The following is an 18633-nucleotide window of genomic DNA, read 5'->3' on the forward strand; positions in this document are numbered from 1 at the left end:
GGCCGCTGTGATTGGTTGTTGTGGGAGACAGATAGCCGATAGGCCCTGATTAATAGTTGTGGCTCTGGCACTTGCTCATTGATCAAGGGAACAGGCTAAAGGCAGAGAGAGAGAGAGAGAGAGAGAGAGAGAGAGAGAGACTTCTGTGTCAGCCTCTTAGCTTCTGCTTATCTTGTTGCAGTAATGTGATCAAGCTGCGTTTGTTGGCCGCTTTTAATGAAATGCGATGCATAGTCGTGTCATTTCTGGAGTAGTACACTACCAGGACGTCTTTCCCGTGGTTGAACGATGTCAGTCACATTTACACACATTTCACGCGTTACAAATGGTTGACACGGACGAAGTCTTTCATGTTCACATAAATGACTATATCAATAAATAAAAACAAAGCACGATTGAATTCTAAAATAGGTCAACTTTGCTTTATAAAAAGATGTGTCGTAACTAATGACCATTAACACTTGTTACCAGAAATATGTGAATGTATTTCTTTCGAGCTGTTTTTTCACATCTTACTGTTGTCTGAAAAACCGCAGTGCTAAATAATGATCATGAAAGTATGTGATTTCAGTACACCGTGTGCACTTGTAGTTGTGTATGTATAAATATGTGTGTTTGAAAGCGAAAGGGAGAACAGAGCAAAGGGTACTGCATAGTGTGGGCTGTGTGTGTGTGTGTGTGTGTGTGTGCGTCTGCAATAAATACCGTGGACGTTATACCGAGGTATCATAGCACAGATTTAGATATCAATGTAACAATATCTTTCATCAATACTTTGCTCTTTTTCTGTTTATATTGATACGTATATGTACTTTTATTTTATATTGATCTCAATCTGTACTTGTGCTGAATGTTTATACAGTATTTCAATTTCCTGTGGTGTAATGTATTTTATCATGCCAATAAAGCTTCTTTCAATCTTGAATCTTGAGCGAGAGAGAGAGAGAGAGAGAGAGCAGGGGCGCTGAATGAGCTCTCTCAGTGGGGGGGTCAGTGGTGGGAGGTCGTGACCTAGTCGACCCCGGGGGGGTGAAGATCATCAATCAGCGAGAGGCAGGACCAAACAGCAGGGGCCGAACACACCCCCTGTCCCCTGAACCACCCCCTCACACACACAAGCAGATGGCCTTGGAACAACTGCCTCTTGCTCACCTTACACACACACACACACACACAGACTGTATGATTGATTTTCTGTTTCTGCCGTTGTTCAGACAGTATTTCACATGCTCATATTTGTAAAAATGTGCATATTAACTATTGATAAATCCCATCATCTACAGATCATCGGATAGCTATATTGATTCCGGTGATATATATTGAAATATCTAAATGATGTTCTTGTTTTTAACAAATTGTTTTCCTGCAATCCTACACATAGGGGACAAAGCTTACGTCCTACAACAGTACAAACGTTCACAAGACCCGTCTATAAGATAAACAACGTGATTCTAAATCACATTCGAAGCAACCGCTTACTCGTGCGATGCATTTTATTTCGGCTCTGGTCAGTATTTACACATCGACCATCATCAGTTTAATGGCTGATACTGTGGGTCTGTGGATAGGAATGAGGTGACATACCAACAGCACCTCCTGCTGTAAAAACATTTCATTTCAAGGCAGACTTCTTTAAAGCACTGAACTCCATAATCGTAGTTTTATGTGAGTCTGATCCCATTTGTGCCTTGTCGAGAGCAAAACAACATTAATGCGTCTCACACATTACTTACTTAAATAATGACAATTATATATATACAATTCATATAAAATACAATTATACGAGGAGGTTGCGTTTGTGAACATTAGTAATTAGGGCTGTCAAATGATTAATCGTGATTAATCGCATCCAAAATAAAAGTTTGTGTTGACATAATATATGTCTGTGTACATTTTTGTATTTATAAACACAGAAACATACACATACATGAATATATTGTATTTTTAGGAAATATTTACTGTAGATGTATTTATCCAAATTTCCCAATCATTAAAATTTTATTTAAATGTTTATAAATGTTTATGTTTGATATTTCTCTTAAATATATGCTTGTATGTGTATGTTTTTATAAATACAAATATAATATTCACATTACACAGACATATATTATGTAAACACAAACTTTTATTCTGGATGCGATTAATCACGATTAATCATTTGACAGCCCTATTAGTAATGCATTAGTAAACATGAACTAACAGTGAGCAAAACTTCTAAAGCATTTATGAATCTCAGTTGATGTTGAGTTCAGCATTTTTGAAATACAAAAGTGTTAAACCCAACATGAGCAATTGTGTTACCATGAACTTTGGTAATTGACATTAATGCTGAAATATAATAGGTATAATAACGTTTATAATATTGCTCATTGTTGGTTCACGTTGCTATTTATTTATGACGACAAATAAAATCTTATTGTAGTGTGTTACCATTTACTTTTAGTTTAAGATATAGAAGTTAAGAAGTAAACTGTGTTGTTAAAGCATGCAAGAGAAAAAGAAGAAACCTTCAAATATGTATAGGAGAAATAAAACTGAAGCTTTATCATAACTGTAAATGAAGTAATAACCTTTTAATGTACCACGAAAAGTGAGTTTTTCCATGTTGCATGTGCTGTCCTGTTGTCATATTAGTAAAAATAAAGTTGTGTTTTTAAAATATCTATGGCAAGGCTTTTTAGATAATGCATATTTAATATATATAAGTCAATGTTGTATGGATTGATAGGACAGGTCAATATATGACAAAAACTATTTGAAAATCTGGGATATGAGGGCGCAATAAAATCTAAATATTGAGAAAATTGCCTTTAAAGTTGTCCAAACGAAGTCCTCAGCATAGGGTCTTACTCTATAAATAAAGTGTGGATATATTTACGGCAGGACATTTTCAAAATATCTTCACGAAACACGATCTATATTAATAATAATGAAAAACAATAAACAGTGTATTTATGCCTATCACTAAAAATTTTCCCGTGCTACTAAAGATTGCTTTTGTGGTCCAGGGTCATAAATGTTCTTGGAAAATACAGTATATTTTTCATTTATGTTTAAAATAAGAAAAAAACATTTAAGAAACATGCAAGCAATTTAAGATAAGCCGCAATCTCTTTTGTAAATACATTTCTCGTGGCATATTAATGGCCAGCGTACTGTGGGAAAAGCAAGAATTGTATTCTGGTACAGTATGCTAATCTAAACATGGGTGTTGATAACAGAGGACCTTTGTCATTTTTTCTTCCGTAGGAGAGAGGCGGTGCTCTTTGCTATACTGACATCATTTGGTGTGCGAATGCATACAAAATATCCAAATAAATCATATAGTGCCATTCTGCATTGTAAGCCACACGGCCACACGTCTTTCAATCTCCTGCGAAGATAACAACATAAAATACGATGATAGAAACAATACAATATGTTTCATATATTTCTGTCTACACGCTGTATTGTATCGTACAGTATTTGTACCTTTCTGGCGCGGTGCAGCGCAGGTTTGTCGAGAGCTTTATAGTGGTTCATGTCAGCACAATGTGCAGTGCCATTAATAAGAATGACCCTGTCATTGTCCACCATAGCGTCATTCCAGGTCACGCTTAGCTCGCTCCATGGATCAATATTGCCTTGGTGAGAAAAGGTAACAGATCTTTATGGTTCAGATAATATCCCTTCTGGAGGGTAAAGACAATTAGAAATTTTGATTTGAAAACACTGTTTTAAGCCTCAGTTGTGGTGCGAATGAATAACTGAATCTTGTAAAAACGTTAAAGGCAGACGCTCACCGTTGACGTAGAGCACGCGCCGTGTTTGTGGCCGGTTTCCTCCATAATACTGGTTGGTGAAGTCAATATTGACGGGCAGACTGTACTGCGGGATGTTGAAGAGTTGAGAACACAGCTCGGCTTGAGACTGGAGGTTTATCGTGTGTGAGAAAGGGCAGGTATCATCCTCACAAGTCTGATCTGCTCCGTAAACCAACACAGACATTTTGTAAGTTAATTTTGTACTTTTTAACTAAGACGAGTTATAAGCTCGGTTTCATAAGCAAGGCTTGGCTTAAACCAGGACGGTGTTAAATTGGGATATTTAAAGGGAAATGAAAAATCTGTCATCATTTATTCTCCTTCGAGCTGTTTCAAATCCGTTTAAATGTGTCAATAAACAAAGAGAGAAATATATTTGGAAGAACGCTTTTAACCAAACAGATCTGGACCGCCATTGACTATGTAGGACAGCAAACAGTTCTGGGGGTCTACCAATGTATTTTTTCCTACTATGGGAGTCAACGGGGGGCAAAATCTGTCTGATAATAAGCGTTCTTCCAAATATCTTTTACTTTTTTACAAATTTGGAAGAACTTTAGGGTGAGTAAACGCCTTCACTGGTGCGCATTTTGAGACAAAACATATATTTTAAAATATGGCAATTCCGTCCTAAATGAATGATTTTATTTATAGTAATACAAATTTAAGTAAGGGATAATCCACAGCTATAGGACAGGTTCCAGGGGGATTATCACCCTGGTCACTTGCCAAGTGAAGTTGAAGCCAATCAAAATCCAGTATTCAACATTTAAGTACAACAAAGTTATGAATTTTTTGTGTATTCTTGATATAACCTGTTTTATAAAAGCAGTCATAGAGGGAGAATGCAATACTCACAGAAGCCGAACTCGGTGCAGGTCTGGTACAACCACGCTCTATAACTGGATCTACCTGTGGTGCTATTGAGTTCAAGCACAAACTTCTCACGAGAGACATCCAGACAAGGTGCGTCCATCCTAGCAAGATACATCTGAACACACGCACACGATCACATACAAAACTGTGTTAAAGACACACCGTCTGGTACAATTTTGCACCTTTATTTGTTTTACTCTCATCTTTGTTTACGGATGCTTTTTTTGTTCATTGCTATGGTCAGAGAATCCAAACTAAAATCACATTTCTGTAGTACTTTTATCTCAATGCAATGATCTGTATTCATTGAAATCAACAGGAGATGTGTGGCTTATGATAGAGCTTGCAATAGCAGAGCCAGCGATGCTCTCTGCTGGTCACGTAAGATATTGTTCCTGTTAATAGACATGGGATATTATTAAGAGTTTATTTAATAACAGCCACGTTGGATCTGTTATTACTTCTGGTTTAATGAAAGCGCAAAGTTGCATTGTGGGATACAGTACTGTTGCAGTTACGTTGCATTTACATTTTGTGAAATGCGGTTTTATGTACGTTCATGGAAGTGGCCCTACATTTTTGAATGGTAGTGTAAAAGAAACTTCAGTATGACGTAAGAATGAACTAAACTAACTGTAACGCATGAGATAAAGAACTACCTCCGCTAGTTTGATCAGACGGTCGTATGCCTCCTCCTTCTGATTTAAAGCTTCGCTCTTATTGGTCATGATGTGACAAAGCTCCTCGATGTTGAATGCAACCCCCTCTTCGTTGTACTGGACGGTGCCCATGAAGACATCAGCCAAACTCTGCATCAGTTCAGTCTTGTCTTGTGGTTTTACGGGGGTCTCACAGCAGCCGAAGTCTTTGGCAAGCTGCATTTCATTGCCCATCAGAAGAGCGACCTCCACTGCGGCAAACGCCTCTCTCACTTCTGTTAAACACTACAACACACATTAACACTTGCTAACAAGCACACAAAACGTGTTTTGATAAAAGGGCTTTACCTTTTTAGAGCCTCCTACTTCTTTATTCATAAGACTACGACCAACCACCTGCGAAAAACAAAATGAGAATACTGCAATGGGCTAAATCTCACAAACAAAAACATGTCCGTCAATGCAACTTCATATCAAGTTCTCATAAACCGTTAGGATGCACATTTCATTCCTAATTCCCATTATGTTAATGTGCTTAATTTGATTTCAATGTAATAAAATAGTAAATACATTAAGATAACAGTTTACACTTTACAATTAGGTTCAATTTGTAACATTAGACGATGCATATTAGGTATTATAAATACAATCATTCTGAAAGCATTTCATAAAGTTAATTGAACTATTGCATTGGGTTGATTCAAGACTACTATAAAGTATTTAATTATGTAAAACGATGCAACAAATAAAATAAAAATGCAAATACGTAATTGTAAAAGTCATGTTTTACCTTATTGTATGAGCTGAAGTCCAGCTGGGCGTGAACAGGAGCGGAGGACGCCACCGCTCCATAGATGAGATGAGGAAACTGGGTTTCAACAACACGGTCACACAAGCAAAACAATGAAATTGTGATTGTGTCACTCAAAAGCAAAACTATTGGCTTCTCCTGTACGTCTATACATGTTCACCACATGTCGACATTAATAACTACATTACGCATCAGCGGATCTAAACCTGCCACATTGTGCAATATCGACATATTCTGCTGTGATATTTAGTGTAATGCGTACCACCTACTCACTGTATGTTGAACATATGACATGTGACTTTTAGTCCGTTTAATCAGTTCGTTTTTTAATATGTTGCCATATTATTATACCTTATAGCACCTTTATTTAGCACCTAAATTAGGCATAATAATAGAGCCCATCGTGAACTTTAGTCAATGCATTAGCTAACAATGAACAATTAAATTTTTCAGCATTTATTAATCCTTGCTATTACACGACTCGTTGAAATGCTTGATTCTGATTGGCCAGTCGCGACATTTGCAGGTCTGTTATTCCCAGATAACAACCTCTCGAAACTAATAACACACGGCGACCAGGATGCGGCAAATCATTTCGACAGTTTTTTTTTTTGACAAAGTAAATATAAATATCTCTTTTAATAACATTTATAAAATTATATTTACAAATGATTAAACCAAATTGCCTCGTGGAAGCTCTGCATTCTGTGAAAATCAGCTAATAAAATATTTCAAATTCACATCTCATGTCCATTTGATCTCATGTGGCAGGTTGCCATGTAATAAGCGGGATGATGTACAAACCGCCGGCTGTTATCGCCAAATAAGCCCCCTATAGGATGTGACACAAGATCACTAACAAGATCACACTGTCGAGACTTATATCTGCGATAACAACCGTCTGCCTGTACATTATCCCTTATTTAATGTACGTTCATGTCAATCCAGTTATTCATGTTAGTTCTTGGTTCATTAACTAATGTTAACAGATTTGATCATGTTTTAGTAAATGCTGAAATAAACATGAACTAACATTAATAAATGCTGCATTAATATTGTTCATTGTTCACATTAACTAATTGTTTACAAATAGCACCTTATTGTAAAGTGTTACCCAATAATGATAATGTGGACAAACCTTCCCTCTCAACCACGCCGACAGAGCTCCAGCGTAGGAACCCCCAAAACTGATCCAGGTGTTTTTATAAGAGAGGCCAAAGCGCTGGCTGATGTAATGATGAAACACTGCCAGGTCGGCCAGACTGAAAGAGGAAGGAGATGTGACATAAGGTGTCCGCTGTATTTTAAGCAAAGGTTTAACAGAACCGCTTACGCTTGCTGACTGGAGAGATCCTTCAGCTGCTCCGTATCTAGACCGTCAGGGTTAATGCTTTCCCCATAGAAGCGGTGTTCCAGAGCTACCACCAGAGCTCCGTGTCTCTCTGCCATTTCCACATGATGACCTGCGATATGAATGATGTCATAGGAGGACACTTTGAAGAACTTTTTGCATCATATGTATCGGTGTTACAAAACTCCATCCGACTCAAAAACTCTATAAAGCAACAATATTGTAGTTATAATTTAGTAATTACCACAAAAAGTAATTGTGAAATGAGCTATTTCTTTATTTTGTGAAAGGGAAAGTGAGTGCTGACCGTACAGTACACTGAATTTAGAGAGGGGGCCCTCTCCTCCAATGTAGAGAAACACCGGTCCATCTGATCGCTGCCAATAAATGTCGTTCACAAAGAATCTCTGTGCAAAATCCACAGTGACAATTTCATCAGACATGAATAGAAATGATGACAGATCAGATCATTTATGTCATTATTGCTGAAATCAATACTGGGCGGTGTCGCATTAGACTGTTTTAGAACGAATACTTGTATGTACCTGAGGAAAGGTTTTGGTGTTTTTGATGCCGAAATGGTTCAGTGGTTGATGAATTCTGCCTTCTTTGGGAATAGCAGTGAAGGGGTTTGTCATCGCATGCTGTTTTATTCTGACCTGTTGGATTGCATGAAAACGCTCTTTCATACTCCAGAGAAGTCGACCTAGGAGAAATATATATAAATATATATGAAAACGTGAGTCTGTAAGTGTTTGTTCATTTATTAAAGTGGATCCGTAGTTTGGATGCTTGCTATTTCTTATTTAACAATTGTCAGTCGTATGTTTTCTTATAATACATGACACTACGTATTTTGCATTCTTCAGATCAATCTTGGATTCTTAATAAATTGGAATCACTTTATAATAAGGTTGTAACGGTAAACATTGGTTAAAGGAGCAATGTGTAGATTTTAGAGGCATCTAGTGGTGAGGTTGTGAATTGCAACCAATGTCTCACTCCACCCCTCCATTTTGCCAACTACGGTGGCTGACACAGAACTAAGATGTCGTCACTTTTTTCTTCTTTGCCAAAGGAGATAACTTATTTACGAAACACGCTCTGTTGTTTGTCCGTTGTGGGCTACTGTAGAAACAACATGGTGAATTTCATGAAAGGGGACCCGCGGGGTATGTAAATAGAAATATCTCATTCATAGGTAATAAAAACATAACGCTTCATAATGTAAGGTCTTTATATGCATCTGAAGACATAGTTATGCATATTATAATGCATTTCTGTCAATAGATCCTCAAAAAAATGACACAAAGGACCTTTAATGCACAATTAACTGACATGAACAACTTCATTAGCATTAGCCGATATTAACAAAGATCAATAAATGCTGAAGAACTATGTTGTTCATTGTTAGTTTGTGTTAGTTAATGCATTAACTAATGTTAGTAAATACAACCTTATTATAAGTGTTACAAAAAACTATAACAAACTTCATAAAAACAGATATGAATAGATATTTAATGTTGATCGCAGCATTTTTCACATAAAGTTTTATTTGAATAATCACATGAAAGAAATTATGCTTAATGCAAAAGCACAAAACAAATTTTTCACATTGGTTAAAGAACAGATAACAAGCATCCTGGAAGACCAAAAATATGTACTGTATTTACGCTATATGTATATATCTAAACGTATATTCATATTTCTATTGTTAAAAATGGTAAGATAGTAGATCATCAGTCTTACCAGCGCAAACCAGGTCAATAAGCAGCGTGACAGTTACACATCTCATCATAGACAACATTATCACGTGAATCCGGTTTGGTGCTTCTACAACTAACACAAGATCAAAACCGCATTTATACTTTAACGGAGGCCAACCGGCTCTGTGCTTGACTTCACAAATTGTGCTGAGCTGAAAATCATATGATATCCACGCTAGGATGCCCTATCACATTACAACACCAAAGCACTTTCCCTTTCATTTACTTTATTAAAACTATTTCACTATTGATTATATTTATTAACATGTGAAAATACGTGGGATTGTCAACACAATACTATGAATCTAAAATTAACCAGTTTGGTATCACTTCGGTGTAGGGGGCAATTTTAAGATAAACTAGTTATTAGCATGCATATCATTGGCATATCAGCTGTTTATTAGTTCTTATAAAGCACATGTTCTGCATGACTATACTCTGCATCCCTAATCCCACCCAATACATAACCTAACAACTACCTTAATAACTATTAATAAGCAACAAATTAAGAGTTTATTGGGGGAAAGTCGAAGTTAATGGTTTGTTAATAGCGAGAATTGCCCCCTATACTGAAGCGTGACCACCAGTTTAAGTTTATTTGGTAGAAGAAACTGAAATGTGTGTCAAACATCATTACAAGGCACCAACATCAAATGAATGTTTTCCTTAACCAGACCTAGAAAACATGGATGCTTTTGATGAGGATCAGTGGACAGTTTAATGACTCAAGACAAACAATAAACACGTTTAAACAACTATATGACCAAACATAAAAACTGTCATTGCTTGTGCAGGTACGGTATTAATAATCAGGGTATTTTTAAGTAAACGTTTGAGTATTTTTTAGAAATTACAGTATGTTTTGAGTCTTTGGTGTGAACTTTGTTAACATATCTTTCTTAAAATAACTTGTTCAGGACAGGACTACATTCAAAATGAGCAGCTATCGTACTATTGCTCTCTGAACTCATATCGCTTATTGCTCTCCGAACTCTTTGTAAGTCGCTTTGAATAAAAGCATCTGCTAAATGACTAAATGTAAAATTATTTAACAAATTCCTCTTATTTTCCACAACTTTTTAGCATTTTCCAGATTCTGCAAAGGGGGATGTTTCCACCCGGAGACCTTTATCAGGTGCTGATCCGTTTCTGAGATGGGGAGCTGTGGGTCAAAGCCCCTGAGGGAAACGGACCTCTTTGAAATTGTACTCAGGTTGCTGGTACATTCTGTGCATTGTCTCACTATAAGGACGTTTACGAGAGATCGTTTTAACCAGAAACTAAACTTTTTATGTATTTGGGCTGCTCGAAACACGACAACAGGGTTTTAAAAGCTTGGGTCTCGAAGTGCAAGTTGTTGAAAACAACGCCGGTATCTCCTCTGTGTAATCTGCGAAAACTGAATTTTCAAAGCGCTGACGTCATACGCATGTGTATTGCACATGTATAGTCTGTAGGCCTGCTTGAGTATTTCCAAATCAATAATGTGGTAGGCGACATACTTATTGACATTTCTCCAGCAAAACGTAGATGAACTGCACCAGCTGATCCATAATATTTACATACACCAGACTTAAAAACACCCCAACAAAGGCTATTAAAAGCACCTTTGTCTTAAAACAGGGTGGTGTGTGTAAGTGTGCAGGCACATTGTGTTTCTTTACAAAGTGACATCGCCATCTAGTGGGCTGGCATGCATAATAGACCATTTTTATTTCTTGTCCGGTGTCCGTGTGAATGCAGATCGATTTGACAACGGTGTCATTCATGTCTGCATTTTCACCGTGTAAACATGACCTAAGACCTCCAGAATGTACAATGACCTTTGGTAGAATCCTAAAACTCCTGAAGGAGACACAAATCAGGGCATAAAACGCTTTCTGTTTGATGCTAAGAACAAAGATCCAATTCGCCATCCAAGCAGCCAGGTAACACGTTTTTTGGTTAACTTTACATTTAAAAGAATCGAAGGCCCCCACGAAAACAAGAAATCAAACTTTATTGTAGTTGACAACACCTATAAAAACATAACACTTGTCCTCAAAATAGGAGTTTCAGAACTTTGAGAAAACGACATCTTTAGGGCTTTTCTTCTCTTTAGCTGCCTGTGCGGACTTCATCAGATCCTGGGTTTGAAGCATGCTCATATTCCAGGTAGCCTGCAGAGGGACAGACGGGAAGGGTAGGACAGGTTAGAACATCAATCATGGGTGGTACATGGATTGTTGACTTCCGTAATAGCACAGAAAGCCAAGTCCTCCACTTGGCTCAAGTTAATGGTTCCTAGGATACCAGATAAATATGTCAATTTACTGTTGCCAGATTTAGAGTAATTAGCTAATATTTTTCCGCCTTTTACATTAATAGTAAACTCAGTAGAATGACACAAATCTACTACTTCTACCTTCTTCTCTGGAAATGAAAAAAGACTGTCTTTTTCTCATTATAAAACATTGTTGTGAAAGTTTATTTTGTGGTTTCCGTATATGGTCAGACGCTTGCGTGTGTAGGCGTAATGCATTAATACAGATATTAAAAGATGTACCATAGAAAAATAACCGTACTATTACATATAATAGAATATAATAGTACCATGCCTTAAGGGGTAGTTCACCCTTTATTTTATTTTAAATGTTTATTTACTCCCCCTCAGGCCATCCGATATGCGATAATAATGGAAGTATATCATCGTGTAAACCAATTTCGATCGATTTTGGCAAGAAACTGAACATTATTTAAAACATGTTTAACGTAAATGCACAGCATCTGCCAAATGTCCCGAGGATGCTTTTTGCATTAAGGCTAATAATGTTGTTAATTACGTTTGGTTAATTGCAAACACAAATTTCTTCTTTATGGTTGAACTTTAGAACAAATGTCACCTTGGTATGAATTTTCATTTTTAGGTGCGCTGTCGCTTTAATAAACACTTGATATGTTTTCCTCCACGTTATGCTTTTCCATCGTAATACATTAAGCCACGTTAAGCACTTAGAATGTCCAAGTGCATTGCATTATTTTCATCATTGGTTACAAGTCAGATGAAGTTCTTACCATGTGCTTCAAGCCGTCTTCAACACTGTGATCTCTGGAGAAAATAAGATTGATTTTGGTTCCCTGGACTGCTACAGGACTCCTGCTAGCGATCTCTCCTGCCATCTCCAGAGCTCCGGCCATCATGGTCTCTTTATCTGGAAACACACGGCTGTGTAAGAGAAGAGAGAACACAGGGTCAATAAGGTATTTTTTCAAATGATCAAATTCATTTTACAACAACACGAACACTGCTCAACAATGGAAGGCAATATGAGCATCGAACTGTGAACTATACGTATTTCACTGCCAACTACTAAACCTGAAAACCAACCTTCAATGTGGGATCAATTACATTAAACGTAGGCAGACCGGAGAAAAATATGTTAAAATGTAAAACGCCAAAAACTGTTGATATTGGAGATAGCAAGTTGACTTTAGAGGAAGAAATAAAATAAAGGACATGATCTCTTAAAAAGATGTATAAGTTACGGCTATTTATATTGGTAATGTATTTAAAGAGTTTATTTCCTAAATAAGATTACTCAGTCTATAAAAAAAAATGTAAAATCATATTTTTTATTCTGCATTCCAATTAATAGAGACTGCACTTGGTTTATTTTGCCTCAATAACTAAAAAATACACCTTAATAACATAATAGAAAACATGATTTTTCAACTATTTAAAAAACTGAGTTATGTCTTTTTGGAAATGAACTATGCATTGGGCTTAACAACCCCTTCATACCTTAATCCATCATTGCTTAAATATCTCACCTGACCAATCCACAGCTTTTGGCTTCATCTGCACACATCTTCCTTCCGCTCAATACCAGCTCGTTCACCAGACTTAAAGACGAGAAAAACTTTGAATCGCACAAAACTATGGATCTTACTGGATACATAATACAGCTTTAGTGTATGATACCTTCGACTTCCAATAACTTTGGGAAGACGCTGCAAAGTCCCGAGATCAGCTACCAGACCGAAGTCGACATCCTGAACAGAAAACATCAATAACAGGCATTCTTTGAGGACATTTGGGGTTTGAAAGTTGACTTTAAAATTATACAATATACATTCACCAGCTATTATCTTTGAAGGTTATCGATATTTGATACATTTGCAACGAGTTACTTACACACCTTAACCTGAAACCAGGAGTCTTGTGTGCAAAATCGTATATCACATGCAGTGATCAGATCCATTCCTGAACAGATCCGCAGGAAACATTGCGTGTTTACATCTGATCATACAACATGCAATTTTAAAATGCTAAAAGAAATGTGTTGCGGAAACAAACCTCCTCCTCCTGTACACGCACCATGAACGGCCACAATCACTGGTTTTGGACACTGCAAAGAAACATCAGAGACATGATATGAAACAGTTTGGACATGACCTTATGATGTCAACATTTCTGTCATGGCAGCCCCCACAATTGTATTGTGAGAACAGTGTTGGGTTGCCTTTAAGGGAGTCATACTGCCATTATATTGAGTCCACACAGACAGATATTCATTAAAACAAAGCCAGTAAATGATGACAGATTTTTGAAATATCTGCAGCTCTTTGTCTTGTCTTGTGTCATATTTTTTGTGAGTTTATTGAGGCTGTCAATAGACTTTTAATCACGATTAATCGTATGCTGTTTGTGCGATTAACTGCGATTAATCGCACACGTTTAGTGAAATTAAAAATACACTATTATTTATTTATTTATGAACTAATTTAAAAAATAAAAATAAAAATTCCCATTTTATCACCAAATTAGTGTAGAAACAACTCATTTCTTGACCAGAATAATTTTATGAATGAAAGCCAACATTCTAATATTGTTTGCTTTGCAACTGATGTCTTTATTACATATATAATTATTTTCTACTAACCAAACCCATTATAATAAGTGCGCCCTGTCTAACAAGTAGAAAATATACAGAAAATAAATAAAGTTTTCAAACTTTACTGCTAAATACATGAAATACAGAAGAATCCTCATTAAAGCTACAAAATCACATTGATCTCTTAGCTATTAGCTCATTTCTATCTCCATACACCGCGGGTCCCCTTGTAAGTAATTCGCCACGTTCTGACAAACGGATGTTGTGATAATGGCGTCAAATATTTTTATGTTTCGTTAAACACAGGGGTGTCAACGTTAACGCATGTGATACACTTTTGTGTTTCAGATGTAATGATGATGCAATACTGGACCCACCTGTGGATCCGCATGGGGTGGCAGAGTTGAAAAGGTTCATAGAAAAGGCTAAACTGTTCCTTTAAAGTTTTTCGTTATACTGAGATCATATGAATAAATTCTAAACAGTCACCTTTTCAATAACAGAGAAAGTCTCTTGGTATTTGACTATGATCTGGCGAAAGTTCCATGAGATCCTTGCCGTGTCGTCTCCCTCAGGCTGCAGTAAATCACTGGCCACGGCCATAAAATCAATCCCTGTCAAATTAAAGATGACAATTCAGCTAATATGTCATTTATGTCTTTAGTGCTGCTAACTTGTATTTCTGCTGCTTTGTCAAAAACAAACAACCGGTCGTATAAGTGTTGTGATAGTGTGGATATTGTGGCTGTACCAGATGAAAAGAGCTTGCCAGCACCAGAGAAAAGCACCACACGACACTCTGAGTCTTCAGCTATCTGATGGAAGCAGTCCAACATTTCACTGCAAGCAGAACAGAAATAACACATACATGTTATAGCATTGTATGCACGTGCTATGACACTGCTTATTCCAGTGGTTCTCAAACTGGGGGCCCCAAGATGGATCAAGGGGGGCCCCCTGTGGCATTTTATGAAATATAGAAATGTATCATGAATTTTACGCAATCAACACCAGAAAAACAAGACCACCAACTGAAAGAATTAATGTCCAGTATTCTATAACTAAATAGGTTTAGAGTATACATTTTTATTTGGGGGCCGCAAAGCGATGCACTCTACATAAAGGGTGACCAACGAAAACGTTTAAGAACCACTAGCTTAGTCAACACTGAAATGAATGCATATAGACAATAAAGCAGTACGATGTCAGATGCACCTCCAGAAAGCTGTGATCAATTCATTGTCTTTCTCGGGTAAACAAAGCTCGACATGAGTGATGCCATTGGCCGGGCGGCTGATGGTCAGGGTTGTGAAGGGAGGAGTGGGGCGTCCTGTAGTAGACATTTCAGCTTTGAAGACAGGAATACAGATCCTGCAAACATTAAACAAAAATTGTGAAAATCTGATATCTTGACAACCCCTATAGGTTGCAAGCATAACATTTCAGTAACAGAAAATACTATCGCATGCATTTTTTGCATGATGTGACAGCACATTTATTACATGACCTTTAACCCAGTGAACTAACCCAAGAATTTGAAATCATTCACCTACGTTCAGCTAGAGAAAATCATTTTACAAAATAAATAACAATGCATTTACAATGCATAAAGACACGTTCTTTTTACAAGATACAATAATACAGTTTGATGATGGTGAAGATTATTAATACAGTACATATTAGGATTAAAAGTGTTGTTAAATCAGATCGGTTAGTGAATACTTACTTGACAGCCGATCTGAAAATATTTCTTGATGCCTTTAACCGATATACACGCTTGCAGGACTAAATGATACAGAGCCGCAGACTTCAAGAATGTGTAACTTAATTTCAGAGGAGGGGCCAACAGACACTTTGAGGTCAAAGTGCGAGCAAAGCTTCATGGGACATATGCTGTATACATCAGTATACATACGTCATACAATCACAAACCTGTGATAACTGAATAATTCCGTCGCTCATAACGAATTATTTTACCTGATCTTTATGGAAGGCCGACTGGGACAAAACGTGTGAAACTAACGTGTTAACATGTAGATACTGTACGTGATAGCTCGTAAATTGCGTGTAAATGCGTAAAGGAGTGGGTATACTTGACTTTTAGCATCGAGTACAAACACGTCAACACAGCTTCTTGAGGATACTCTTCATGGATTAAAACATGGATGTCCGAGTTTGACACATGGGCAGTACAAATGAGTATTTGAGTTCTAACACACCATCAGAGGGCAGCGCCGAGTCACGTCATTCACAGACCCATTGCAAACAATCCGAGCAAACAGCAAGACAACAAAGAACAACAACCTAACAGTATGGAGAAGGATATGCTTCTTATCTTACTTTTTTTGGTTTGAGCGTGTGTGAGCGGCACTCGACACACTTAGTGTGTGTATTGACCCCAGTGGACCAGTGCACTTTTTCACGTATGCGCTTTTGTACACGTCAAGTCCATGTGGTCTCGAAAAATGTACTGCACGCGGACGGGGAGTGCTGATGACCGCTGGACCTCCTGATGACGAAAATTGCATCATGTAGACAGCAGGCGAAAGCAGACGGACGGACCATACTTCGGCCTAAATATGTGTTAAAGCGGTCATAACTCATGTTAATCTCGAGTACTTACAAAATAGTATCGCACCCTTCAAATATCCGTAGATTCTTTTGTTTGATCACATTTATAAAGGAAAAGCACGTGCGCACACATCGCCAACAAAACACAGACATCAGTTTCACATACCGCGTGCGGTTCATGTCCGGCATCTTAGCGCTGGGACCGGCCCCTTCATCTCTCAGTTTCAAACCATCTCCAAATCCAGTGCTATATCCACAGTTTATATAACATTCATCACCCAAATGCAGTGAACAAACAGACACAGCTGAACTTCGCAATTGTAGTGCTCTCTCTCTCCTGCACACAAGTGAACGTGACATATGCGCATGCTCCTTCTCCTGCTCTCCATGGTTGATGCATGGGTGATGCGGGCCACATGTTTTTCCGGGAGAATTGTCAGATAAGGGACTAATAAAAGTTGTTACGAAACGGATTTTCATGTCCTAAAAAAGTGTATCGAGCACAGAAATACTACATCATACGTCCAGCTCCTTTTTTGACAAGTTGACGATGTCAAGCATGAGAAGACAACACGTTAAACATTGTAAATAAGTCAGAATGCACGAAACACTGTTGCACGGCCACTAATGCGTTAGTTTCACATGTTTTGTCCCTGTTGGCCTTCCATAGATCTTTATCTCGATCTCAACATTTTCCGTTTACGTGTATGCGATTTGCAGTGACATCACAACTACACTCCCATTTCAGCCCTAAGCCCTTAATGACTTGGAATCTGACCCTATGACCCTATACACACTTGGTGATATATTTGCATAGAGGTGGGTAGGGCAGCCAAAATCTTTACTCAATATAAACAAGAGGAACAAGAGAAATTGTTACTCAAGTAAAAGTAAAAGTCACTATTTAAAATCTACAAAAGTATGCAATGATAAAACTACTCAAGTACCCAGTTACTTTGTATCTGATTATACTGTATAGGCCTACTATTCATCAAATAAATATTAACGCCAATATTGTTATATTTTATTTTAACCAATATTTTAATTAATATTATTATCATAAGCAGATATCTTTGCAATATACACACAGAGACTAAACAATAGACAAATACAGAAGAGACAAGCATTTCTGTAAATTCAATCTAGTCCTGATATAATCTACTACTTATTTAGAATAACGAATAAATGTCAAACTAAAATGTAAAAACTAAACATGTCTTCACACGTTGTCACACATGTGTGTGTTGTGAAAAACTCTTACTTGTAAACATACAGCAAACAGAGATGACAATCTTGAAATAAATAACGCATTTTATAATGCATATTTTAAAATGAAGGAAGGAACTTCACGCAGTGTAACGAAGCATTAGAAATATACTCAAGTACCCACTTTAACTTCAAAAGTACATGTTGTCCTAAATGTAGCGTGTTACAAACAACAACATATTAGGTTAAAGGTAACATTTGGGTGGGTTGGTTAATGTTAATCTTTTTCTTCTGCAAGCTCGTTTTCTTAAATAAGTGTGAGTATTACACAACAGTAAAGAACAAATGACAATAAGAATTCTTTTATTTTGAAGTATTCTTAACTACTGACACTAGATGTCATTTAAGGTACATGATAAATATCGTAACATAACCTCATGACGTGCATTCCAAGTGTTCATTAATACAAATAATTTCATAAGCAAGGAAAGAATGTTAAGCTCACCAGGCAGACAAGAAGCATGTAGGAGGAAGAAATGGTAAGTATGTCCCGGGGAGAAGTGGAAAACAGTGTACACGCCCAGAATTCTCTCTAAACTATAACTTATGCTTGGATTTGGTCTTTATCTAGAGACATCCAAAACATTTTCCTTATGGGTTCTCGAGATAAATCCTGAAGAGGAGATATTTGTTTCTGGCACATATTATAAACGAGA

General features: G+C 37.1%; 2 protein-coding genes across 2 annotated transcripts; both read right to left on the reverse strand.

Moving 5' to 3' along the window:
* Positions 1-3319: 3319 nt before the first annotated feature.
* Positions 3320-8150, reverse strand: prss16 (serine protease 16; the record flags this gene model as incomplete). The annotated part of the gene is made up of 11 exons (XM_079480692.1): positions 8046-8150; positions 7745-7907; positions 7483-7612; positions 7288-7411; positions 6129-6206; positions 5687-5734; positions 5339-5623; positions 4662-4794; positions 3783-3962; positions 3472-3623; positions 3320-3373 (listed from the first exon to the last, which is right to left on the reverse strand). The coding sequence occupies exons 1-11, from the start codon at positions 8136-8138 to the stop codon at positions 3320-3322; spliced, it is 1440 nt and encodes a 479-aa protein (XP_079336818.1). The 5' UTR covers positions 8139-8150.
* Positions 8151-11248: 3098 nt separating this feature from the next.
* Positions 11249-18463, reverse strand: LOC306908203 (delta(3,5)-Delta(2,4)-dienoyl-CoA isomerase, mitochondrial-like). The gene is made up of 10 exons (XM_079480872.1): positions 18423-18463; positions 15356-15511; positions 14892-14980; positions 14630-14754; positions 13603-13654; positions 13445-13509; positions 13228-13298; positions 13077-13148; positions 12321-12471; positions 11249-11425 (listed from the first exon to the last, which is right to left on the reverse strand). Exons 2-10 carry the CDS (start codon positions 15481-15483, stop codon positions 11321-11323), a joined length of 858 nt encoding a protein of 285 aa, XP_079336998.1. The 5' UTR covers positions 15484-15511; positions 18423-18463; the 3' UTR covers positions 11249-11320.
* Positions 18464-18633: the final 170 nt, after the last annotated feature.

Source organism: Barbatula barbatula (genome assembly GCF_947034865.1).
Source record: "Barbatula barbatula genome assembly, chromosome: 19".
NCBI lineage: Eukaryota > Metazoa > Chordata > Actinopteri > Cypriniformes > Nemacheilidae > Barbatula > Barbatula barbatula.

Coding starts and splice junctions, on each gene's coding strand:
- LOC306908203 (XM_079480872.1), bottom strand. CDS start 15,483: ATGTCTACTACAGGACGCCCCACTCCTCCCTTCACAACCCTGACCATC. Junction 13,655..14,629: donor CTTTCTCTGTTATTGAAAAG/GTGACTGTTTAG, acceptor GTTTCTTTGCAG/TGTCCAAAACCAGTGATTGT. Junction 13,149..13,227: donor AAAGTTATTGGAAGTCGAAG/GTATCATACACT, acceptor CTCGTCTTTAAG/TCTGGTGAACGAGCTGGTAT.